General features: G+C 46.8%; 1 protein-coding gene across 7 annotated transcripts in view; it reads right to left on the reverse strand.

The window, feature by feature from the left end:
• Window positions 1-4,385: 4,385 nt before the first annotated feature.
• The window catches only part of BACH2 (BTB domain and CNC homolog 2), a 320,912-nt gene continuing 299,042 nt past the window's right edge, over window positions 4,386-26,255 (reverse strand). For 6 of the 7 annotated variants that reach the window (XM_023756508.1, XM_023756512.1, XM_023756509.1 and 3 more), the window contains 2 exons: window positions 15,596-17,194; window positions 4,386-4,723 (listed from right to left, as the gene is read on the reverse strand). In XM_023756508.1, the coding sequence (XP_023612276.1) occupies window positions 4,442-4,723; window positions 15,596-17,194 (1,881 nt within the window). In that variant the 3' untranslated portion in view covers window positions 4,386-4,441. The remainder of the gene's footprint in view (window positions 4,724-15,595; window positions 17,195-26,255) is intronic. The other variant, XM_023756514.1, reaches the window with a different exon arrangement.

Consider the following 26,255-nt stretch of genomic DNA (forward strand, 5'->3'; position numbering starts at 1 on the left):
TTTTATTTTTTTAAATTATATTTTTAATCATTACCCGAAGACATTTTTCCGTTGATTTTTTTTTAGAGAGAGTGGAAGGGAGAGGGAGAGACAGAGAGGAACACAGATGTGAGAGAGACACATTTATTGGTTGCCCCACACACGCCGTGGACCAGGGCCAGGAGTCTGCAACCGAGGTACATGCCCTTGACAGGAATTGAACCTGGGACCCTTTGGTCCTCAGGCCAACGCTCTATCCACTGAGCCAAACTGGCTGGGGCTCAGAGCACTTCCGGGAGTCAAGGTTCCTGTTTCTTGGAATTTGTGCAGGGGATCAACTGGAAAACTCTTGGTCTCAAACCAAGAGCTGACAATCTCCCCTAGATGCATTAGATTGCCATTTCTGAAGGTCAAAAATAACTGAGCAAGGCAGAGGTATGGCGACCAGTGGTTGCCAGGGGGTTGGGGTGGGGTGGAAAGGACGAATAGGCAGGGCATAGAGAATTTTTAGGGCAGTGAAACTACTCTGTGTGATAGATACATGGTATTATGTTGTTTATTATACATTTGTCCAAACCCATGGACTGTACCCCAAGAGTGAGCCCTCATATGAACTGTGGACTTGGGTGATTTTTTTGTGTGTTACTCCTCACCCGAGGATAGTTTTCCATTTATTTTTAGAGAGAGTGGAAGGGAGAGGGAGAGACAGAGAGAAACATTGATGTGAGTGAGACACATCGATCGGTGGGCCCCGGCCAGGGCCAGGGATGGAGCCTTCAGCTGAGGTATGTGTTCTAGACCAGAATCAAACCTGGGGCCCCTCAGTCCATGGGCAGATGCTCTATCCAAGGAGCGAAACCAGTCAGGGCAACTGGGCGATTCTGATGCGCCAGTGTAGGTTCACCAATTGTAACAAATGTGACTGGTGGGGCATGTTGATAATGGGGGAGGCTGGGAGTGTGCAGGAGCAGGGGGCATGTGGGAATTGTGTGTTTGCTATTCAATTTGGCTATGAACCTACAACTTCTTGAAAATGTTTAAGCTATGAAAATTTAAAAAATGTGATTACTGGCCATTTCAGATGGTTCCATCCAACCTCAGCAGGCTCGCTGGCCTTTGTTGCAGACTGAGCACACGGACTCTGGTTAGGACGGCTGGGGACCGGGTAGTGAGGCTGACTCTCCCTGGACAGCAAGAGGGCACACAGGGCTGTGGAGACCGAGGTTCTCAGGTGTTTTCCTTCAGGAAAATTCCACACAAGCTCTTGTGCTTCTCCAGTCCATCAGCCCCTCAGAGAGAGGAATTTAGCACCAGAGGGGAGAGGGGTTTAAGTTTTACCACAACTACTTGTGTGAGGAGAGAGGATCAGGAGGCCCCAGAGAGGGCACACAGTGACATGGAGAAACTACACATCGAGGGCAGCGTGGAGTGAGGATGGGAGAGAAAATGAAGCGGGGGACAGAGTGAGAGGGTGGGGGGCACACATCTGATGTGAGGGCTCCTACACAAGCTGCAGATGCCTTAAATCAAATGCAGCCCGGCAGGCACGTGGGGGCTCCTCACAAGCTGCACGTGCCCATCTCGAACGCAGCCCGGCGGGCACGTGGGGGCTCCTCACAAGCTGCACGTGCCCATCTCCAATGCAGCCCGGCAGGCAGCGTGTGCAAGTCTGTCAGAGACAGAGATTTATATGGGGAAAGGGCACCTGCTAAAATATTTATAAATTTTCCAAGAAAACATGTTTTAAAAATGAAAAATAAACAGATGTACAAGTGCAACTCGAGAGAAATACATTATGCAAGTTTGTAGAAGCTGAGTGGCATGCCGGAGACAGCGTGGGAGTGGGGAGTGAGAGTGTCGTGCTGGGGACTTGTGGGCGGGATCGGAGTTGGCCCTGCCAGAGCCACCTGCCACTCAGGCCAGGCGAGTGGGCGCAGCTCCCCAGCTAGAGGGTGGTGGGTAAGAAGCCAAAACCATCCAGGCTGTGCAACCTGGACCTTCTGTGCTGCAACCTGGAAGGCTGTAAAGAGGCAACACCACACAGCCTGGGAGGGGACTCTGAGGGAATCTCAATCTTAATTCTGCCACATCATCTTGGCCAGGCCAGTGACCCCTCCACACCTACTGACCTGCAAAATGTCCTGGGTCACTTTCTGGGGTGAAGAGGATGAAATGCTATGTGTGCGGTGTTTTGGCTCACTGCACACATCAAGACTTGGTTGAAAGCGGGAAGCTCTAGGGCACAGCTAGCTGTACACTGACGAGCATGTGAAACTCATTTGGTGGTGAAATGCCGCATGTTACTTAAGGGGTTTCCAAAAAAGTGGTGGTGGTGGTGGTGGTGGTGGGAGGCGCGAACCAGATGCCCTCTTGGCTTCCCAACTGAACAATATTAGCAAGAGCTTTAGATGTCTGCCTGGTGTATGGCGCAGACTTATTATTTGTTTATATCACACAGTTGCACGGAGAGGAATGCTAAACAAAAATTGGGCATTTCTCAAATATGGGTGGTTAGGGTTATCCTATCGCCTGAAGAAGAGTGTCGGCCCGGCATTCCTACAGACTTGGGCCTAAGACCTTGCCGACTGGTACCTGTGGGCCCAGCCTGGCCTGGTTCCCCACCTAAGCCCAGCAGGCTTTCAGAAGACCCACACTCACCAGCAGCAATGTGGTGCTTGGCTTAAATTAAAAACGTTTTGTTGTTCTTAAAACAACATTGAAGAAAAATCTGAAACAAAGAAGTCATTCATAATTCCACGACCCAGTTGCAATTTTAGGTCAACGGACATTTCCTGAGAGGTTTCAATGGGTCTGCACTGGAAATCCAGAGATGATCAACAAACCTATAGTCTTGGGCAAGGGGCTGGGGCGGCAGACACAGACAATGCAAGACTAATAATGTGACAAGCATGAAGCCAGAGGTCAGACTGGCTCCAGGGCAGGTGCCAGCCTCACAGGGGCTCAGGAAGGGGCTTCCGGAGAGGGGACAGTTACCTGTGTCTTAAAGAGCACAGTAGAGTTAGAGAAGATAAACGGAGATGTCCGAGGTAGAGGGGAAACAACAGAGGCACAAGCACAGAGGTGTAAAGAGTAGGAGATGTTGGAGGGTGAGACAGTTTGATTTTATTCGGGGGCAAGTTGTAGGGAGAGAGTGGAAGGGTGCTGGAGAGCAAGACAGACTGACTCCTGGAGAGCACCAGCTGTCTCACTGAGGAGTGTGGGCTTTATTTGTACATGACAGGAGCCACTGAAGATGGGCAGGTTTTCCCTGCTTGGTGGTGTTAATTAAATAACAAAAAGGACTCTGAGGTCCAGGACTATCTTAATAACCCATAACATTGCCTCACCAGTGTGGCTCAATGGTTGAGCATTGACCTATGAACCAGGAGGTCATGGTTCGATTCCCTGTCAGGGCATATGCCCGGGTTGCAGGCTCGATCCCCAGCGTGGGGCATGCAAGAGGCAGCCGATCAATGATTCTCTCTCAGCATTGATATTTCTATCTCCCCCTCTCCTCTCCTCTCTCTGAAATCAATAAAAATATATATAAAAAATAAAGTCTTAAAAAATAACTCGTAACATTTATTCATGCTTTTCAAACGCCTGGCTCTTAGGTTTGCTTTAGGTCGGTGGCTTACCAGGAGGCAAAGGATTGCTGCGTGCAGTCTGAGGACCCAAGCGGAGATCATGACCACACTGTGTGGCCTCCCTCTCCCTCCCTGACATACACTCAGCACCTGAGCTGAGTGTCAGGATTTGGCCAGCAGAAAGGTCCAGCTGAATGAGGTTGCACTGGTTGCCTGCAAAGCTGGTCAGGAGTGAGGCCACCTGGGTTTATTCCTGTAGCTTAAGGTTGCATTTCAAGAAGAAGGGGCACACAGCTCTGAGGGACAGGAAGCTTGGGGGATGGGAGCTTGTTCCCTGACACAAAATACTCTCAGGCATAGGGAGGACGTGATAATCACGTCGAGGCAGAATTGCAACATCAAGGACCCTGGGACAGGGAAGGGCTTCAGGAGCTGAGCTGCCTCACAGTAGGCAGGCGTCCTACCTCTAACCCACTCCTCTGTGGGAGGCAGGAGAAAACACAAGGTTTGGAATCAGACAATTGGGTTGGCAGCCAAGTTATGCCACATGGCGGGGAGTTACCTAACCCCTCTGCACTCTTGTTTCTGCCTCTGTGAATGGAGATAAAATAGTATCTAAGTCTATTGATGTGAGGATTAACCTACAAAAATACTTCAGAATAATACCTGGTCCACATATGCATGTGATAAATGTTAACTATTAGAACACACTGAATGGAAAATAGGAAAGAACTACCTCTATATAAAATATCGACACGTGATTACTCACCCTCACAGACACACCCATTGTGGATATAAAGCTATTATTTTTGCTGAGAAACTTGTTTACAAATGAACCCAAACTTCCCTGAATGGTGACCCTTCCCTTGACTTCTTCAGCCTTCACTGCTGTACCTTTGCATCAGTCCTGTCACTCCAGGGTGCAGATAGCAATGGGAGGGCCAACTCACCAATTTGCGGATTTCACATTCTAAATTCTGAATGCAGTCCAGTTTCCTCTTGCGGCAGCGCTGGGCCGCGATGCGGTTCTTGCTGCGCCGCCGGACGTCGTGAATGAACTCTAACTGTTCTGAGGTCAGCTTGTGCATCTTAATCATCATCTGGAAGTCGTTCCTCGGAAGATCTGTGATTTGATCTACAGGAAAGGGAAGTTTGACCTGGAACCAAGAATAACAGATGATTACGGCAGCTGGATTTTTAGTTTTCATTCTGGCAGGTAGAACATCAAAGCATGGTAAAAAACCTCCTTTTGAAGATGACCGAGTAATGTGGGAACTACTGAGAGCAAGCTGTGATTAATCCTTTCCTGTTTCAAGTATAAATCCGATGTAATATTCAGATAATCAAACAGAATGTGATCACACAAATTACATGGTGCTTATCATCCCTGAGATTTTTGAAGCAAGCAGCATGGAAAACACTGGGAAATGGGAACTTTTTCATTGCTACAGCACTTTAGTAAGAAGGATTCTCTAGCTGGTTGAAACCTGCTTCCATTGAGCCACAACACAACAAAACGACTACGTATAGAAAGAGACCACCTAGAGAACGGTCTGAAACACTCGAGTGAAGAGAGCATCACACACCCCGAAGATGCCGGAAAGATGGAACAGCCAGCGTGATGCTTAGGTACCACGGCATGAGGGAGGCAGGGCGGTGACTTGGACAGGCTGCTCCAGCATGGACAAGGAGTCAGACTGGACTTTTGTCATTCCTACCAGATGTGAGACCTCAGGCAAGTTACTTCACTTCTCTAAACCCTAGTGTGCTCATCTGGAAAACAGGCCGTGCTTTTAGTCTTCCAGTGGTAGGCGCTTTGGCAGATTGTGTTTTCCAAAATGCAACGGCCGTCCCATCTCACATTTTCTTTTACAAGAAACCTTCTTGACCTTCTTCTATCGAGAGGATGCACATTCCTGCCTCGACCAATACAGCGCAGCAGGAGCGATGGTGTAACTTTGGAGGTTCGGTCATCAAAGGTGTTGCCGTTTCCCCTGAGGCCTCCTCGTCGCTCTTTGTGGAGGAAACCAGCTATGCCCTGTGGAGAGGCCCCTGTGGAGAAGACCTGAGGCCTCCAGTCAACTACCGGCATCACCTTGCCAGTCACATGAATGAGCCACCCAGGACGTGGATTTTCTGACGTGTGGCCTCCTTCTCCCTCCCTGACATGGACTCGGCACCTGAGTTGAGTTTCCAGGATTTGGCCAGCAGAAAGACTGAGCAGAATGAGGTTGCACTGGTTGCCTGCAAAGCTAGTCGGGAGTGAGGCCACCTGGATCTGACTTCCACCTCATGAGGTTCCCCAGCCAGAAGTGCTCAGATGGGCCACGTCTGAATTCCTGACCCATAAAACAGTGGGAGGCGTTAAAACGATTTTTGTTGTCTTAAGCCACAAAGTTTGGGGTAGTCTGTTCAAAGCAGCAATAGATAACTGGTGCAGATATTATTATCAGCAAGAGTCTCACTTTCAAACTCTTGACAAATCAAAGCCAATCAGCATTATTCAAAGAGAGGACTCCCGTCTCTTGAGGGATGGATCTGTGTCCTCCTCCTATTGTTAAATGCTTGGTGACAACCTTGTCTGTGGCGGTTTGCAACATTTAAGAACCACAGCCTTCTAGAGTCTCCTCAGCACTCATGAGGTAAACACAGGCCTGCAGCTTCCAGCAGTTGGACACCACCCTTTTCAGGATCCTTACTGAAGACCCTAGGGCAGGGGTGGGCAAACTTTTTGACTCGAGGGCCACAATGGGTTCTTAAACTGGACCGGAGGGCCGGAACAAAAGCATGGATGGAGTGTTTGTGTGAACTAATATAAATTCAAAGTAAACATCATTACATAAAAGGGTACGGTCTTGCCGAAACCGGTTTGGCTCAGTGGATAGAGCATCGGCCTGCGGACTGAAGGGTCCCAGGTTCGATTCCGGTCAAGGGCATGTACCTGGGTTGCGGGCGCATCCCCAGTGGGAGATGTGCAGGAGGCAGCTGATTGATGTTTCTCTCTCATCGATGTTTCTGGCTCTCTATCTCTCTCCCTTCCTCTGTGGAAAATCAATAAAATATATTAAAAAAAAAAAAAGGGTACCGTCTTTTTTTTTTTAGTTTTATTCATTTCAAACGGGCCGGATCCGGCCCGCGGGCCGTAGTTTGCCCACGGCTGCCCTAGGGACTTCGGCGTTCAGTTCTGCTTCTGTTTCAGAAGCTCCTAGAAAAGGAAGGTAGCACATTGTTCTGCTGAGTTTCCCAGCACAGGCTGCTTCATGCTTGCTTACGCTAGATAGAGTTTGCCGTAGACGGACCAGCAGATGGCGCTATGCACCTACACTTCCTTCAAGCGCCTGCCCAGCGCTGTCCAATGCAAACAATGCCGGCTGCATCTGTGATTCTACATTTCCTAGTAGCCACTGATTAAAATAATTCAAAGAAATGAAAACAGGTGAAATTAATTCTAATAAAATATTGACTCGAACCCTATAGATCCAAAATATTTTCAACATGTAATGAATAGAAAATTACTGTGATATTTTACTTTTTTGGATGGGAGGCACTAAATTTTCAAAATCCGAGGCGTATATGACACCTACAACATGTCATAAACCAGCCACAATTCTGGGGCTCACCAGCCACGTGTGGCTATTGTACTGGACTCAATGAAACTGAGGAATCAGAAAAATAGGTCAATTAAACCTGAGTTTCATTGATCAGAGTATTTCTGGGTGAGGAAACCAAGTCCTCGCTAATACTCCGAAGGTGCAGCATTATGTCTGCCTGGCTGAGGGGAGGGTGATGGAGAAATTTTATCCTGAGCTCAGGCCTTTTCTTTGCTGACATCAGATGCAGGCGGACAGGAGCCCAGATCCTGGCTTCTGTGACTAGTGAATCCCCGTGCACAAAGGCAATCACAAACGACCATGTGGCTTTTCCACGGCCGGGTGCACCTGCTCTGTCAGGTTCTCTGTAGCTCTGAGCCCACTGGACGCGGCCTTAGCCGAAGGCTGCCAGTGGGCGCTGTGATTCTACTTGCGCATGGTGAACGCTGCCCCATGACACCTATGAAACTTTTTGGCCCAAGAGAACAAAATCACAACAACACACATTACACCACTGTCAGCTCAGCCCTGCTCCGTCTGCTAAAGACGGGCAGCCAGGACAAACAGCTCCTTGTTATGGGCCCGGGAAAGGGCTTTGTCCATGGGGCTGTGTTTGCACAAGGCTTATACTGATATGAAAGAATGTTTGATTTCCCTTTCATACCCTTTGGATGACAAACAGACACTCAGATCCTGGACGGTGCCTAAATAACACAGAGGTCTGTGTGCGGGGACACGGATGTTTCCACACCAGGCAGAAGCCTTGTTTGCACAGCGGAGGTGGCAGCAGTTCTGGGACTGGTATCTCCCCTTCTGCTGATCACAAAGCCGTTCTGCTCCCGCTCGCAATCGTGTTTACCGATTTTCAGAAAGAAAACATACCTATAGTTCAGGCCACAGGGAAGTCAGAAGGCCTTCTGTAGTGAGAGTTACTATATTCAAAAGCATCCAGGCAGTGAATATAAAACACTAGGGAAATAGGACAGAGGTTGACAGGAAAGAAGAAAAATCAACAATGCTCGTTTCAAAGTCCTTGAAGCAAAAGGCCATATAAAATTTCAGCAGAGCTGTTGCAACTCCAGTTGCTTTTTAAAGAGGTCAAAGGAAAAGAAAATTGTCAGCCATAGACTTTCTTCAATGTGAGGGGGGGAAAAAGCAACAAAGCAAAACCCTAACACTCTTGTTTCTCTTTAAAAGGCTCTGTTTCCCCTCTGGCAAGGGAGAATTTCCACTGACATCGGAGGGTAGTCCCAGAGGTGTTCTTGGAGAGGCTCAGTGGTCACTCACCGCGGCTGCTTGCTATGGTGAGAGATGTGAGCTCCAAGCCAACGGGCATGGTCCCCAGAGATAAAGAGCGGGCACAGACCCCTCATGGAGCAGGGGAAATGTTCCATTCTCAGGCTCGCAGGCACCCCAGCACTCTTCAAACGGGGCTGTGAAGTCCGCTAATGCTAGTTGGCCTTTGGATACGTTGAAACACATCAAGAAGGCTGAGGTCCTTCTCCCTTTCTTCCAGAGAATTCTTACCAAATGGTAAGAATGGCCTAATAGGACTTCCCATCTTATTTATTGTCCTTCCACACACTTATTCTTCCAAGATTTAACTTCTCAGCAGTGGCTTGGTTTTCATTCACTGGACTCTCACAGATAGTGCAAAACACCCAACCAGATAAGACGAAGATCCTGCCAACTACAACCAGCCCCCGTCCGAATGGCCAGCCTGCAGCTATACCAGTGATGGCGAACCTATGACACGCGTATCAGAGGTGACACGCGAACTCATTTTTTCGGTTGATTTTTCTTTGTTAAATGGCATTTAAATATATAAAATAAATATCAAAAATATGTCTTTGTTTTACTATGGCTGCAAATATCAAAAATTTCTATATGTGACATGGCACCAGAGTTAAGTTAGGGTTTTTCAAAATGCTGACACGCCGAGCTCAAAAGGTTCGCCATCACTGAGCTATACAGTCAACCACGGGCATATGAGACTAAGCACAGGAGGCTGAGCAGGCTGCATAGGAGGGGAAGGGCCCTGCTGTGGCTTTTCCATGGGATCGAGGGCCCTGATTTCTCTTCAGGCTCGGGGCCGCCGTGCAGGTGCACCCAAGCTTTGCTTCTCAGAAGAGACTCTGAGAGTCAGCAAGCCCAGGGCCTGTGACACCGGAGCCAGCCGGTGCCTCAGCGTGCATGGTCTGCCCCCGTTGACTCGACCCGGCCCAGCAGAGTGCCCAGGCTTCTCTTCCTTCTTAGCACAATGGGAGGAACAGGACACAGGTGTTTCAGCCCAGCACCTGCACTGGCTGGCTCAGCAGTGGCCAGAGGAGGCGAGACCCTCTGGGGGCCCCAGCTCCTGATCAGTCAGGGGAATGAGTGGCCCTGCCGTGTGCCGAGGGTCCTCTGGCCCCAGAGGCTGACGAAAGGTGGGAGAATGCTGTGTGACTTCTGGAGGGTGAATGAAATCTAAATATTCCTCCTTGTGGGCCTGGCCAGGGGGTGCCAGTGCGTCCTTCTCACCAAACACTAATCAGCGGCTCCACAACCCACCTCTGCGAACAGCTGCCCAGCTTCTGCAGCCGATACACCCCTCTCTCCCAGATAAACAAAAGTGTCATTTAAGAAATTATATTATATATAACTTCTTGCAGAAAGTTCAAATATGAGACAAAAGAGAGGGGAAAGATTCCCCTCCCCAAACAATAACACTCTTGCTTTGGTGGACCTCCCTGTGATCTTGTTTCCTCTGAATATTTTACGGGGTTTTAATGAGACGGGTTGTCATCACCTCCTGTGTCTCTTAACACATCTCATGTGCCTGGTGTCTCTGGGCGGCTCGATGGGGGCTACTGGAGAAGGACCGAGATAAAACGTTGTAGAAAAAGCCAAGAACAAGCATCTATTTCCTCTAGAAATCCCAGTGGAAGCTGGTGTGTGAATCTTCTTTGCTATCTCCTTTTTCGGTTTCAGTACCAGAAGTTGAGTAGAAGCCACGGGAATCGATCCTACTAACTGTATCCAGCTCTCCAAAGCTTCTACCACCTATGCTCTTACAAGACCCCAGATCTCTGGGAGCTGTCGGGGGAGGAAGCAAGATGCCCACTGGGGCTAATGACTCCAGTGCTGCTGGCATGGGGACAGCCAGCTCAGCGCTGGGCAGATGCCAATGACAACATCTCCCTCCCAGACTAAGAAATGTTTCCTGAACAATTGTCCTTTTACCCCAGAGTCTCATGGTCAAATGCAGGACACCTGGGATTCAGTTGTGACACTGCAATCAATTAGCTGTGTGACTGCAGGCAAGTCTTCCCTCCTCTCTGTCCTGAAGTTCTGTGAGGGTCTGTGAGTCAGAGACATCTGCCCTGCTCATCTGACAGGACTGCTGCGAAGACGAAAATTGGATAGGAGATGGAGAAAGTGCTTTAAAAAGTTGGAATTGCCTTATAGATCTGACATATTGTTAATAACATTATATTTATTAGCTCTAATAAATATAATTTATTTTTCTTTGTCACATGGTTCCTTATTCTAGACATACAGTATGCTTTGAAATTACAGATGCTAAGCACAGCTTTCTAGACATCACAAAAGGACTGTTTTAGTTAGAAATACGGCTGACGTCTATGCTGCCCAGCAAGGCCTTCTTTTCATTAGGTGGGCCAATTACAGACACGTGAAAAAAGATGCCCGATTCAACCAACCACTAAAGCAACTGTAAACACTTTACATGTAACATGTGCCTGGAAGTCAGCATTTGGGCGGGAGAGTTAGAGGCAGACAAGCTCATCGAGGTGATTATTTGTCAGTGTTGGTGCTGGGCCTTATTTCTCCCTGCCCCTGGCTCCTATAGAAACACACAAGGATACACACACACTCACATACTTGATCCCTCTTGACATGATCCATGTTAATAAAGCAAACCCAACTAATCACTACTTTTGGCTGTCTTTCCAGTACTTCCTGACTAAAGTTCAGGATTAGAAATTGGTATGGTATAAAACCGTGTCACTAAGAAGCTTCCTACTTAGAAAATACTTGTGACTTTTCTATAACTTTCAAATGTTAAAAATGAACCTGTAAACCAAAACAAGATACTACTTCAGATCCACTAGAATGGCTATAATAAAAAAGATGGACAATAACGAATGTTGGCAAGGATGTGGAGCAACTGGATCCCTCATACACTGCTGGTGGGAATGTAAAATGGTGCAGTTGCCTTGGGAAACACTCTGATAATTCCTGGAAAGGTCGAAGAGAGTTATCATGTGATTCAGCAATTCCCCTCCTAGATATGTAACGAAGAGAACTGAAAACACATCTACAAAAAACTTGCACACAAGAGCTCACAGCAGCATTACTGACAATAGCCTAAAAGGGTAAACAACCCAAAAGTCACCAAACTGATGAATGGATCACCAAGTGTGGTACATGCACGTGGAATATTATCCAGCAACAAAAAAGAAATGAAGTAACTGATACATGACATATGGGGGGCATATCAATGGCAAGAATAAACCTTGAAAACATTATGTTCAGTGAAAGAAGCCAGACACAAAAGGCCACAGAGTGTAAGATTTCATTGATATAAAATGTCCAGCGTAGGCATAGCTATAGGGGCAGAAAGCAGAGCAGTGGTTTCCTGAGTTGAGGGAGAGTACCGAGGGGTGGCTGCTGATGGGTATGTTGTTTCTTTCAGGGGTGATAAAAATGTCTTGGAATTAGAGTGGTGATAGTCATAGAATTTTGTGAATCATTCAAAACCCTTGTCTTGTTCACTTTAACAGGGTGGATTTGATGGTATGTGAATTACATCTCAATTTAAAAAATGAACCTGTGTGAGATATATGTAATAAAATTAAAACATTATAGAAATACATAGAAATGAAACTTTCCCCTATACTCCTTCTCCCCAACTTTGCCTCCCATTTTCAGTCAAACTAAGACTTTGTTATGCAAAGTGTTACTTTTGTTACTTCTTATGACCTATTCATTTTTTCATCATTGGAAGAAAAAAAAATTTCCAAACTGACTTTTTATGTAAATAGCAAACCCAGAAGTCATAAAGAAAAGAATGGATAACAACTACATAAAACTTAAAATTTTCTATATAGAAGAATATACCATAAGTTAAAAACCCCTGGAAAAATATAGAAAACATTTATCAGAAAGGGTTAATATTCCTATATTAAGGATTCTGTACACTGATTGAAAGACAACACGAAAGAAAAATGGACAAAGATGTCAACCTCATTAGCAGTCATCCTTTTTTTGCCCATCACATTGGCAAAAATTAAAAGGATGGATCACTCCTACTGGCAAGAACAGGAGGAAATTGCTGAAGGATATGGGAATTGCTACAGCCTTTGGGGAGAGTAGTTAGGCAGTATTTAATGAATGAGCATAACCTTTAACCCACTTAAGGAACTCTAACCCATAAAAATAAAAGCACCACTACTAAGTATCTTCACAAAAATATTTATTGCAGCATTTATAAGAGGGGAAAAATTGGAAAAAACTGGAATGGTTGCTGAGAGATGATAGATGAGTAAATTGTGGTTTATGGGACTGATGGATGTTAAAGAAGCCCCATGTGATGGACCTAGAGGCATGTACACAGGAGACAGCTGTGTGGAAAAGCAAGTCACTGAGTAATTATTCTGTAAATGCCATGAAAATAAAACCCAAGCCTCTAGAGATGTGGATATGTGTTTGTATGTTGTTGTAGGCACAGAGAATTTGGTGGGTCAGGAACTGGGTATGCTGTTTGATTATTAAAAAAAAAAATAAAGTTTAAAAAGCTGATTGTTGATAAAGGACAGTATTGTGCTAACTTAAGCTTTCTTCAGCACTAGGGAATCATTAGAAAGGATGAGAGAGGTCAACACTGATGAGATGAGAGAGTTAACAGGGCAGAACTTGAACATCTTAAAGTAGGCTAACACCTCTTCTGATTGAACATTTCGGCTCCTCACAGAGTACCTGCAGTACGGGACAGGTGCCTGGCTGGCGGTGAGAACTCTTTCTGGCTTTTGACTCTGATCTCTCCTTGGGAGAGAAGTTACTTGGAAGAGAAGTTACCTGGACCTTACACAAGAGCAAACTGGGGCAGAATCAGCCCAGTACACGTTGGATTCTTCTGGAGCAGTGCAGGGAAATGAGTTATGAGTCACGTTGTAAAGGATTTGCCTTCAGTGTTATTACAGGGCACCATACTCCCACCAGGGTCAAAGGAACTCCCGTAAGCAAGTGATGAACTCAAAGATGAGCAGTGATGATGAGTCCCTGAAACAGTTCTTGGGAAACCTAATCTCCTCTACTCTAGGAAAACTAAAACGTCAAACTGGGAAAAACCTTAGCTTTCCTGTATCGATCCTGTCCTAAATGTACTACCAAGAGGGGCGAAGTGTGATTTCTGAAATAGCATAGAACTTTGGTAAATGTCACTTCTTCCACTGTTTAGATATGCAAAAACCCTAATAAAAAAAAAGTAAAAATAAAGTACTTTTTAAAGCAGTGGTATTTTTCAAGGGGAGACTAGTCCTGTTCCTGACTATTTTTATAGGTTGAATGAATCCTCCTTTAAACTGATTCATGTAGAAGTGAAAAGCTCTAAGGCAGACGAAAGATGGCTCAAACATAAGAAAAACCATGGGCTCTTGTTGGTGGCATTTAGTTCCAAGAAGTGGCTTTCAGCTCTCTTTTGGGATAGTAGAGAAACCACAGAGCTTTATCTGAAACGGACAGTTCCTTAAGCATGTGCAAATGTCATAAAAACACAGCCCCTTTAGCGTAACGGCAGGGCTCCTCTTGAGGGAGAGACAAAAAACAAAGGTTTGGAGGCTTTTTGTTTTTGTGTGCGACACCAATCCTTGGCGAGATTAAATCACTATGTGGACGAACCAGACCCAGTGACGAGGCCTCTGCATCGGGGGCGCTTATGGAAAGCTTCAGGGGAAAAGAAGACAACCTCACAAAAGTGATCGGAGGGAAAGGAGTGAGTGAGGGGGGAGAGCACAACCTCTGGCTGTTCTCACAAGACTTCTGGTCTCTGAGGCTAGAGACACAGACGCGCCTCTGGCTTGGCACAAGCTCCCACCCCAACCTGAGGGGATATGGTGTAGTTGAGTAGAAATAGTTCCCATTCAAATTGCCTTTACAATTTCTTTTAACTCACTTAAAGCCTGCCTTTCTCCATTTTTTGCCAGGCAAAAAGGAGAGAGGGCTATCCAGCAAAACAAGGCAGTGACCACAGGTTATTTCTGCAGTCTGGAATCTATTTTCAAAACATGCCCGAACTAAGGCCTCGGATACTTCTCGCCAAGCTTGCAGAGACAGCATGTGGCTCTGTGAAAAGCCACCTCACCCGTGTGGCATTTCCGCTGCCTGGTGGGGTTAGCATCCCTGCCCTACTAGAGGCTGAGATCCAGGGAGCGCAGGCCTCCTGAGGACCACGCTTTGTCTCCCTCTGTCTCTTTTGAATAAGCAGCTCTGGAGAGGGACTTCCCACTGGATGCGCTTACTCTAGGTCCAGAGGCAGGTCTGAGACACAGGTGGCAGTCTCAGGCTGGTTCCTGGTCACCAGGTTAGGCCGTGCCAGATTGTGGCACAGACTCTCTCATCTCTTTCCAGGCGCTTCTGAGGTGGTGGTGGGGAGGGGAAACATACGGGGTGTCTGTTTCCTGAGCCATGTGAGTCGTGTTGACAATGTGGCTGGTATTGCTCCTGCTCCCTCTCCCAGCGTTGGTGAGACATGGATGGAGCCTGGCAATTTTTACCTATAAAGTACTTTGCTTTTGGGGTGGACCGAAACGGGCACTCAATCCCACTGCGCCCCAAAATAACTCCTCACCATTTGTGGGGAGCCTGGGAAGTGGTATGTTACTAAGTTATGTGTGACTGATTACGGTGCTTCTGCAATGACCCTGAGCCCAGAAGGGATGGTGAGCTGTCCATCTGCACGGGTTGGCCCCAGGGTCTTCTGTTGATAAGGAAAACTTAAAGGGTGCTAGAAAAGCACTTGTTTAGTGTGGATCTATCTAGTTTTAATGGGTTTTGAAAGTGTTTCTATATTTCCCTTTACACTGAAGGGGTGAGGAGCAAGGATGAAGGTGATGGGTACAGCATCCGTTCAGAGCGGATGGAGAAGGAGCAAGGGAGGTCTGAAGTACCCGGGCATGCTTTCATGCTTTTTTTCAATAAGCAGTTTGCATCTGCTGGTTGACTATTAAATCTAGGTAAATTTCAAGTGCTTTCTAGGACAAAAGTGATAATTTGGAATCAGTTTGAACCATCCATGAACAGGGGAGGCAGTCCCTTTACCGTAACCTTTAATCTTGGCAAGTAAGAACACTCTGTGAGTGGTGGGGAGGGGGGCAGGGAGAGTCCAGATAAAGGACTGAGAGAGTGGATGACATGCTTGAATTTAGGCGGGTTCCCTACCTCCTGGCCCCTGTCCTGCACAGGACACGACTCACTGTCTGCTTCCGAGAACGATCCGGATTCGTCACTGGAGTTGGTTCCGTAAGACTGCTCACATTTAATTTGGGGTCGGACTTGGTTGTACATTCCATCTCCCATCAGGCCTGGTTCCTGATGTTCTGTGGCAAGGAATCTGGCTCCCTGGGAACAGGGTGAGGAGGAGAACTCACAGAGAGGGAGGCTGCAGGGCGAGCCCCCGCTCCCATCCTCCGCGTAGGAATAGGAGGAGCACGAACTGGAAGTCCTGGTCCTGGTCTCCAAGGGGGGCGAGCGAGGGCAGACCTTGATTGGCACCGGGCAGCTAGTGTTGGGCCGCATCCTTCCTGGCAAGTGGTCGGCCATCAGCCCACCGTGGGGGTAGGCCTGCGAGCTGGGGAGGGACTGGCCAGCCCCCACCCACAGACCCTTTGGCACCGGCTCAGAGAGGTCTTTGTCCAGACTGCTTACCCCAGAATACGAATGCACCGAAGTGCTCACTTGGTCACAAGCGCTCGAGGAGAAGATGACACTTCTCCGGTCCAGCTCTCCTTCCTGCTTACAGAGAGCCTCCACCCCAGGGCCCTTGAGGGGCGACCCCATCGGGAGGCTGGACGCATCCTTCTGGCCCCCGTGGGCCTGTCCATAATTCCCCGCGAAGGGGGCGTAGTCAGTTTTAAGGTCACCCTGAGTGATGCCCTTGTCGAAAGGGCACGCGGAACTCCTGGCAAAGTGCTGCTGAGATGTGCCGGGCAGGCCAGACAGCTCCGCACTTTTTGTTACGCTGAACAGAGACCTCAGGCAGGAGGGGGAGGCCAGGGTCCTGGACCTCTCCAGGCAGGCGGCCCCCGACGGGGGCGCAGGGGCGGGCGCGGGGCTGGGCTGCTTCCGGTCCATTTCCACGTCCCCCGCTCGGTCCTTGGCGTCAGGCTCGTCCCCGGACAGGCAGAGCGTGATGCTCTCCTCCTCGTTCTCCTCACTGGGCGGCTCGCTTTTGATCTGCCCCATGGCGAGCCCGGGCTTGAGGCTGTGGCCGGAGCTGTCCTCACCGAATGTGCTTGCGAAACCTGAGGTACTGTGTGAGGATGCATTGTAGACATTCTTGGTACATGCGAGCTGGTACTTCTTGTACCGCGGGTACTGCGTCAACGCGTCCTTCTCGGAGCTCTCCTTGGTGTCCGCGGGCCCGTCGGCCTCGGGCGCCAGCAAAGCCTCTTCCTTCTGGGCTCCCGGGATGGCCGTGGGCTCGAGGCTGCCGGGGTGTGGGAGCGGCTGGTCCCTGGGGCAGGCCATCTTGGCCGTCTCCGACTCCATCGTCTCCTCCTCCTCCTCCTCTTCCTCCTCCCCCGCCGAGTTCTCATGGTCCTCGTGGGGGCGCGGGCAGGCCGTGTCCTTGCGGCACACGAACAGGCCATCCTCGCTGTTCAGCAGCTGGGTCTGCAGGAAGCTGAAGCAGGAGTCCTCCAGGTTGTGCATGCGCAGGAACTCGGCGCAGCGGATGACCTCGCGGATGTTTTCCCTGCTGAGCAACAGCTTGGCGGTGTAGGCGAACTGCAACAGCGGCCCGAAGCCCCTGGCCGTGACCTGCAACACAAACAGGGAGAAGGGCCGTGAAGTCACCGGCAGCACCGCTATTGTCCCGAATCCCTCAACTGAAGCAAGATAACCAGACGGGGCTAATGTCCCACAACAAAGACTGCAAAGGAGCAGTTAATCTGTCCTGGGTCAGCAGCGATTCTGCGTCCGATAATTAGCGCCCGCCTCGCGCATGCGGCTGCTGGATCGCATCGGCGGCGAACCGAATTGGAAATCACCAGGGTCAAGTGGCTGCACAGGACGACAACGGGTTCAGTGTTTGCACTAATGAAATATCCCGGCGAGGATGCACGGGAACAATGGGATGCCTATTAATTTCCCTCCCAGTCGGCCCTGCGGAGAGCCCTTCTGCACCAGGAGTGCGCGGACACTTGCTGCAGCTGCCTGGGGCCCAAGACGGCATTCCAGGTGGCTTGTTAACCGCGCAACTGGCAGTGTGGCCTGTTCAAAACAGAAAGCCTGTAGGGTTTCAAAATAGTTTTGCCTCACTTACAAGTTCACAGGAGACATTAAAAGCAAACTCCCATTTTGCTCATTCATCATGGCTTCTAGTTGGGACTTTTCAGTCGTCACGTCATACCCGATCCTACAATGATACCGGAGATGATGACAATCTAAAGCAGTGTTCTCAGCAAGAAATGAACCCCCAGCCCGTAAAGAATGGGGGTTACAGGGCTAAACAAACTGGCTGCCATTTGAAAGGTGGAAGCTGCTGAGTGGCACAGGACCTGGGCTAGTCCTTCCCTCATTATAAGCAGCAGCTTTGCCGCGCAGCTGTCTTCTCTCCTGGTAAACTGTCGTGTGCTGCTCATCCATTGTATTTTACACAGATTGAAAAGGTGCTATTTATGCACACACACAGAAAATAACTTAGATAATTAGAAATACACTGCCTAAGGCCAATTGTTTTTCTCCCCGATGGAAGTGGATTAAACTTGCTGGTATCTGGGGCAGGCTTCCTTACCCTCTATGCAAAACCAGGCATCCTCGAGGTTCTTGCAAGCACTGCTGACCCCATTGGGAGGAGCGGCAGCCTACAACTTGTGATGTACAAATCAGGTAAAAGAAGCCATTGTACCAGTGATTTAAAAATATCTGCTAGGGGAATAGGCGTAGAGCAAGAGGAACTGGCAAGCTTTGTGACCGACTTCCACATGTATTAAATTCACCACAGCACACAGAGCCAAACTCTTATGAGGACTTATATCTGCTGTTCACAATTCGACTCTGACATCAGCTCCTCTGGGAGCCCTCTCCAAACCTCCTAGACAGAAGGACTGACACACCCTCTCAGCCCCACAGCCAGAGTGAGGCATGTGGATCCCCAGGGCAGCACTTGTTTTATATCGCTGCATTCTTTCCCGTAAGGGAAATTTCTTAGATACATAACTGAGTGGGATTTTAATTGTTAAGAAGTTTGAAGGACTTTAAATAAAATACCAGATTAAAAATTCTCTGTCATTAATGAGTCCTGAGATATTTGGTTAAAAAAGAAATACAACCAAAACCGTGACTGTTAGCCCCACATTAGAGCTCTGCAAGGGCAATCATTGCCATCTCAGTTCTGTTATACTTAATTGGGTCTGTTTCTACCATAAGACAGCAAGGTTCTGCAGATCATGGATTGTTTCATTTCTCATTGTAACTCTGCATCTAGCTAGGGTCTCTCGAACACGATAAACGCCTGAGAAAACTTGTATATTCCTGAGTATGTCATAAGTCTAAGTGTGCCTGTAACATACAACTACAGAAGCTGACAACACTGCTTGGTAAGTGTTGTCTCAAATTATGTTTGGGGCAAGGCATCGAGTAAACCAACATTCCAACCCTAACCAATGCATGCAGGCTAGAGTCCCTATTTGTCCAGTCCCCTAGAATTATTATTAAAAAGGAGCTCATCTAACCTACAGTTTTGTGGTCTACTAAGCTGACATAATAGATTCAATAAATGTCATACTGTCCTATTGCCATTTCTCTTAGGAACCTTTAAAAGGGATGCAAGACAAAGAAGTGCGTATTTATAAGTAACCAAAGACGGCAACGAGAATGTCACACGGCCAGTTCCTCATTGTAACATAGCTCCACCACAAAGAGAGGAATGGCAGAATCAAGGCGGGGTGACCCTCCGTAAGTAAGCATCTCTGCTCTGTACCTCGGCGATCTGCCAGAGGCTGAGTGGATAATGTACAGTTTTAGTTTTGGCAGATGTGCTCACTATACGGGAAATGGGGAAAACTCATCTCAATGCTATTTATGTTTTCTGTACAGACCTCCTCATACTCTCATTCTTACCACCATTTCTCTTTTATTTTGATGCTCTTAGTCTCAGTAGGCCCCACCACCACCCACCACTGTGGTTGCTTTTAAAGATAATTCTTAAATAAGTCAGAGACACCCACAGGGATCGCTGGATCGGTCCTGGGCGTCACCACTTGTCTCATGGCTGCAAGGAGCTGGAGAAAGCTTCCCCACTCAGGGAAGAGCTGATGCTTCAATGTATGAGTTGGACGGGGATGCTAATGAGCACAGTCTCCACATCCCAAATCAAATCACCAGTGCTTTTGGACTTAGGAGAATGATGAGCTTGAAGTGATTGTCAGACGGTCATGAAAGAGTCATGAATAAAAACAGGGCTATAAACTGTCCTCCAAGCCCAAGGTCAGGGGAAATGGTGCCCTCACCATGAAATTTTAAGAGTTAGTCCATAACTAGCTCTCCTCCCACAAGGGTTTAATCCTGCTTTGTCATATTCAATTGCTCAGCTTCTGTGTGCAGCCTCTGTTTAGTGAGTCAAAGTACTCATTCACCAAGCACCTCCTGGGGCCCAGCACTTTGCTAGCTGGTTCCTATTACGCCCTGCAAGGCAGGCATGATAACCTTTTAAAAATGTGTTTTTATTGATTTCAGAGAAAGGAAGAGGGAGAGATATAGAAACGTCCATGAGAGAGAAACATCGATCTGCTGCCTCGTGCATGCCCCCTACTGGGGATCGATCCTGCAACCCGGGCATGTGCCCTGACCAGGAATCAAACAAGCAGCCTACTGATGCATGGGATGACATCAACCAAGTGAGCCACACTAGCTGGGCTGCCTTGTTTTGTAGTCAAAGAAACTGAGAAAGAGGTGAGGGAATTCATTCGAGGTCATAGAGCTGGGATTCCAATCCTAGAGCTGTGAGGAATGGATAAGAACAAGACCCAGCCATATGCTCATGAAACCTATAATTTAGCTTTGTAGAAGAGGTATTAAACAATGAAAGTTAACTATTAAGTCACAATGTAAGTCAATGGTGGAAGGGTTCTCACAAAATTACATAATTAATTGTCAACTGAGAAATCCAGAGCAGCTTCAGGAGAAGAGGGAAAGTGCTGAGGTCTAGGGGAATCCCGTGAACACTGGTGAGCAGGACACTGGAGTGCAACGAATTCCCGCTGCCTATGTCTGCTTTGGGTCACAGTTGCTTTGAAACAACGGGTATCTTCTGAACTGCCACAGGTGTCCCGCCTAGGAACCCATCTCTGGTGCACCTAGGCCAGCTGTAACACCTCCAAGTGCACAAAACAGAATGCAATTTCCCATCATACCTGCAGGCAGAGACTTTCTAAATATTGGTTTAGCTCCATCTTGAGTAGGTTACATTTTTAGGACTCATTAAACTCACCAATTATATTCATAAAGCAAATGTGAAGCCATAAGCTATATGTTTATGAAACTGTGACTACAAGTCAGCCTTGTTATTTACTTTCTATTTTTTTTTTAACAAGCAAGGCTCTGATAATGGGAAAAAATAAGAAGGGATGGGTGGTGGAGAATCTTCCACAAAACTAATGACCCATGAAAATGTTATTTAAAAAGGTAATGATCAGGAAGTTAAAGTGGAATGAAGTGGACTAGAAATAGCACACTAGTTTTATCTCACTGATGTTAATGGAACTATGTTCCACTGTTGTAAGGGAAGCAGACATATCTAGGCTAAAATTTACTAGTCAGGAATGGCCTTACAGGCATGATAAACAAATGCTAAATACAGTATTAGTGACAACTTGGGAGAACAGTCTTGCATTTTGAATGAACTATTTTGGATGGATCGTGTTGAAGAGTATTTTTTTCTTAAACACATAACTACCTGGTTCCACAATATGCTCTAGATGAGGCTGAGTCACACACTAGAGTTAGAAAGGAGTGTGCATGGGGGGCTAAGACCTCGGAGAGGTCTTGGTTGCTCCCAAGGAGGCAATGAACTCATCTGGGAGTCGGCACATGCAAGGCAAGTGGCACTGACCTTCAGGTTTCAGGCCTGCAAGAAATCAGGTCAGACTACCAAAGTCATGCACGATGGCGGGAGTCCACATGCTGCTAATGTGTTGAAAATTTGACCCAGTGAAATGATGACCCTAATCCTGTATTCCCTTGGGCTGTGAAGTATCATCTCGATGCTGTTGATGGAAGGAAGATGAACTGATGAAAACTGAACTGGCAGGGGGCACGTTTGGGTGCTGTTGGCAGAGCTGGGGCACTCATTCTCAGGAGGTGCCCAGTTTGCTGCTGGACAGAGCTTATGAAAGGGAACTTCTAAGTCTCATCTTTCTGGACTATTCAGGGATCAAGCATTGGGAATTTTTATGAGACTTGGAACAGCATTCCCTTCTTAAGCCATGTGATTAAGATCTCCTCAGTTGGTTCCGGCAGTGTAAACACACGGCTGTAGCACTGAGCCATCTGCAGATGGCTGATCCGACAAATCAGGAGATCTGGTGGCTGCTCCCAGGAGAGAGGAGGCACACTTCTCAAGGTCCCTTAGTTACATCCTTACACGACGGGGAACCTTTTACCCTCAGCAATACCATGCGCATTCCCTGATGAAGTTGGATCTCTCCTACACCGACTTTTTATTATTATTATTTTTATTAATTTCAGAGAGGAAGGGGGAGGGAGAGATAGAAACATCAATGATGAGAGAGAATCATCAATCGGCTGTCTCCTGCACCCCCCCTCCCCCACTGGGGATTGAGCCTGAAACCTGGCCATGTGCTCTGATCAGGAATCGAACCGTGACTCCCTGGTTCATAGGTCGACGTTCAACCACTGAGCCACACAAGACGGGTACTGGTGGGCTTTTGAAAACACTGTGACCACTGACCACCCCTCTCGGTTGAGTTCTGCACAGCAAGGCACTTGTGAAATAAAGAAAATGACACTGGTGACAACTCACTCTTCCTCCCCACCCCCACACTGCACTGCATCCCATTCTGTAGGATGAAGACTGAATTAGCAATGAGCTGTCACTTCTAATCTGAATTTCCTATAATTTATATACATATTATCACACTTATCTCCCCAAAGCAGCAAGCTATACAAGCATACTACGCTCAGTACATATTGGTTAAATTAATTTAATTATCTCAACAAAGCTCTTGGTCATTTAGTTACTATTTTTCGCTTACTCATCAAGTCATTTATCAACCATGTATCAGGCACTCACTGTGCACTGTGTGAGGTCTGGGGAACCAGCTTTCTTAGATTCAAATTCCAGGCCTACTGTGTACCAGTTGTGTAACTTGGGCTGGTTACTTAACCTTTCTGTGCTTAAGGTTCTCCAACAGTAAGACAGCGATACCAGCGGTGCCTGCCTTGTAGTAAAACCTTTGGAACAGGGTCTGGCATTGAGTGACAGCTATTACTACAGCTGTTGTTACAAAGAAGAATGAAGTATAGTCTCTTTCTCCAAGGAGCTAAGAGGGTGACCAGGGAGACAAATGTTCAATACAAATGTCTACAATGGAACGTAAGTATGTTACAGGTATTTGCAGGGTACTAAGGAAGAACGCGCTGGGGGTATCAGCGTAACTACTAAAGGTATCAGCGTTAAGTCTTCCTAGAGGAGGTGACCTTTGCCCTGAATCTTGAAGGCTGAGTTGAAGTTCATCAGAAAAAGTTGAAGAAAGTCATGGCTGCTCCTTCACCTCCTTCAGGCTCTTCCTCAAATGCAGCTTTCTCAGTGAGGCCTCTCCTGGGCCTCTGTTCACAAGTGCCCTCCTCTGCCCTAACACCAAGACTGGCTACGAAGTGAACTGGCTACGAAGTGAACATGTGTGCTGTTCAGAGACTATTAGGAATTTTAAGACGATGACAGCAGAACCTTAAAAGTACAGGTTCCTTCTGAACACAGGTCCCTGTGCAATTGCACATGTCATATGCTCATGAATCCGGCCCTTTCAACACACACATACACACATACACACACACACACACACACACACACACACACACACAGACCCTATCCCCTGCAGCTGAAACCGGTTCCCTGATTTCAGTGGGGGTGATGGCATCCTAGGGTGGAGGTCAAACAGTGGAACTCTACTAGTATTTGAGTTAAACCCCAAAGGCTAGCTGGCATGCTATTGTGATCACAGGGTAGGTTGGTGGTGACTAGCAGGATCATGGATATCTTGAACTGGAATACATGGTATTTCTTTTTTTGATTAGTTAACCAGGTAGGTTAAGCAAACAATGACCTGACCTGAGTCCCCATTATTAAAAGGCATGATTTGAGACTCCTTGAAATTAATTCCTGGGATTATTGCAGGATGGACCCTACAATAACTCACACTTTCCCTATAAGTTCTACATCTTGTAGGTTCTCCTAAATCAGGAAATACAAACTTCTTTTAAAATTAAAAAAACCAAACTTTAAAATTATTCCAAAATTGTTTAGGTCAGAACCAAATCCATCCATCTGATCTATGTACTAAAATAGCATTATTTCAATACAAACAGGAAAATCTAAGTAGCTGTGACCAACTACTAACTTTAACATCTGACAAAATAAACTCATAAACTGCTTCTTCACTATTTATTGTCTCTCTGCCTCATGTCCATTCTTGTCATGTTCCCTCTTATAATGCTGAGGCTGGGAGTTTATAAACTGGGGTTCCCTGGCTCCTTGTTACTGGATTCTGCCAATAGGGGGCACTGGTGGGAGATCAGAAGGTGGGAGGAAAGCAGAAGCTATGCTACGGTTTCTTCTGTTTCCTTCCTTCTTTCTTTCCTTCCTCAGTGGTGTGTGTGGAAGTGGCTGCGTCCGGACTTCCCGCTGGAGTGCCTGGAAGGGGCCGTTTCCTCCACAGATGCAGCTCCTGAGGCATCGGCCCCTCCTCCACGCTCACAGGTCCCTTTTGTGCCCTCCTACCCTAGCAGGAGTAGCTGCTTCCTTCAGTCATTAATCACTGGGTTAATTCTCCTTCCCCTTTCTGTTCTTCCAGTTTCCCAACACCTGTGTAACCAATTCCCTGTTTTATATCCCCTTGGTTTGAAACACCTGGCATGGTTTCTGTTTCCCTGACTCAATCCTCATCCATTTTTCAATCAAGGAAGCCAAAAAAGGTGAAGTCCAGAAAGCCCAGAAATGTGACGGGATTTTCCCAAAGTCACACGGCTGGTCAGCCAGGGCTCAACTTAAGTCTCCTGACTGCAGAGTTCAACTGCCATGCCCCCTTCCCATCTGTTGCTGCTTCTCTGAACTGAACAAGGAAAGAAATGTATTTCCTATGGAAAGACGTTACTGTGAGTTTTATGACACTCTCTAAAATATTCAGTTTTTTCTTTCTTTCAAATATTCAGTTTTCTATCGCTCCATTCAAAGGAGACTGGTCAACTGGAAGTGGTCCTTCCCTGGCCATGAAGGAGGGTGAATCTCACACTTGATTCTCGTGCCTTGTTAAACTTTGTGTCTGTGAGGTAGTGGTACTTATTTTATTTCCCACAATGACTTGTTGAAAGAAACATTAATCTCTATTGTTTCATGCCTGGTCCTTTCTCTTGGGAATGTATGAGCATTGTGATCAAAAAGTAAAAAGACACTTAAAAATTCTTTTGTTGTTTTAAAAGATTTAAAAAAATTATTTACATTCTTCAGAATCAGTGCCTAAATTTATCTTGAAAAATGGAGATAACTGCTAAGTCCCTCTGTTGCCCTGTAAACCCTAGGAAGCGTTTTTATCACATATAAATTTGGTAGATTAGCAGGATCAGCTCAGCACCAGTCCTTAGACTCTGGATGACATGAAAGCAGAAATGCGTTTCTCCATGGGAGCCTTGGCACCAAAGCTTTGTTCCAAAGTAGAAAAGCAGCCTGATAAAGCTGATGTTGAGAGGGAACGGCATGTGTCCCCCACCTGTGTCAGGCAGCTCAGAATCATCAGGGGGCTACAGGACAGCTGGGCCTGCCCCACAGGTATGTATTTGGTTGTCACAGGGTGGATGAGAACAGAGAAGGGGAAGCAAACATTCACTGTCTTTCCTGAGAATTAGCAACACCTTGACCCATGGAACCTTCATTTCACCTACATGGTTTTACCCCTTCATCTCAACTCCTTCATCTGTGGCCTTCATTACTTTCTCATTCATGTATATATAGTTACATTTCCCAGGGAAGTGACAGGCAAAAGTTATACATGATACAAACATAAGGCACTGTATTCACATTTACTCTAAAAGCATATAATAAAATAGAAAAATCTCCCTTCTGAAACATTATATAATGAACTTCATGGAATAATTTTTGAAAACTCAATTTCGGTATAAGTGTAGAGCCTAAAATAGGTACAAGGTGGTAGTAACTTTTTACCTTTTTCAGTGTAAAATGAAAGTGAAAAGCATCCCACTCACTAGCCAGAAAGTAGTAAAACCTGCATCTAAGTTTACAGTTTCATTTGAAAAACTGCCTCCAACAAAAAACTATTTTTACAATTATTTAAAAAATTACCTAATTTCCATTTTAAATGACCCTCTCCCCATTTAGGAAACCAGTGATCTTCCTAGACCAGAATTTCCTTGAGTCAAGGTTTGACTTTACCTCCTCGATCCCTCTAGTCATTTCAAGCCCACCATCAACTACTTGATCTTCAACCAGAAACACAAAACATTTTTTAAGGTTTCTAGTGATGAGAAGTTCAATCTCTCAACAAAGCCTTCTAATGGCTCTTCTCTCAAGCCAAAAATTCCCACTCCTGACACCGAAGTACCCTCCTCTGAACCATTCTGAGTTTGA

Source organism: Myotis lucifugus, unplaced genomic scaffold, assembly GCF_000147115.1.
Source record: "Myotis lucifugus unplaced genomic scaffold, Myoluc2.0 scaffold_96, whole genome shotgun sequence".
Lineage (NCBI taxonomy): Eukaryota > Metazoa > Chordata > Mammalia > Chiroptera > Vespertilionidae > Myotis > Myotis lucifugus.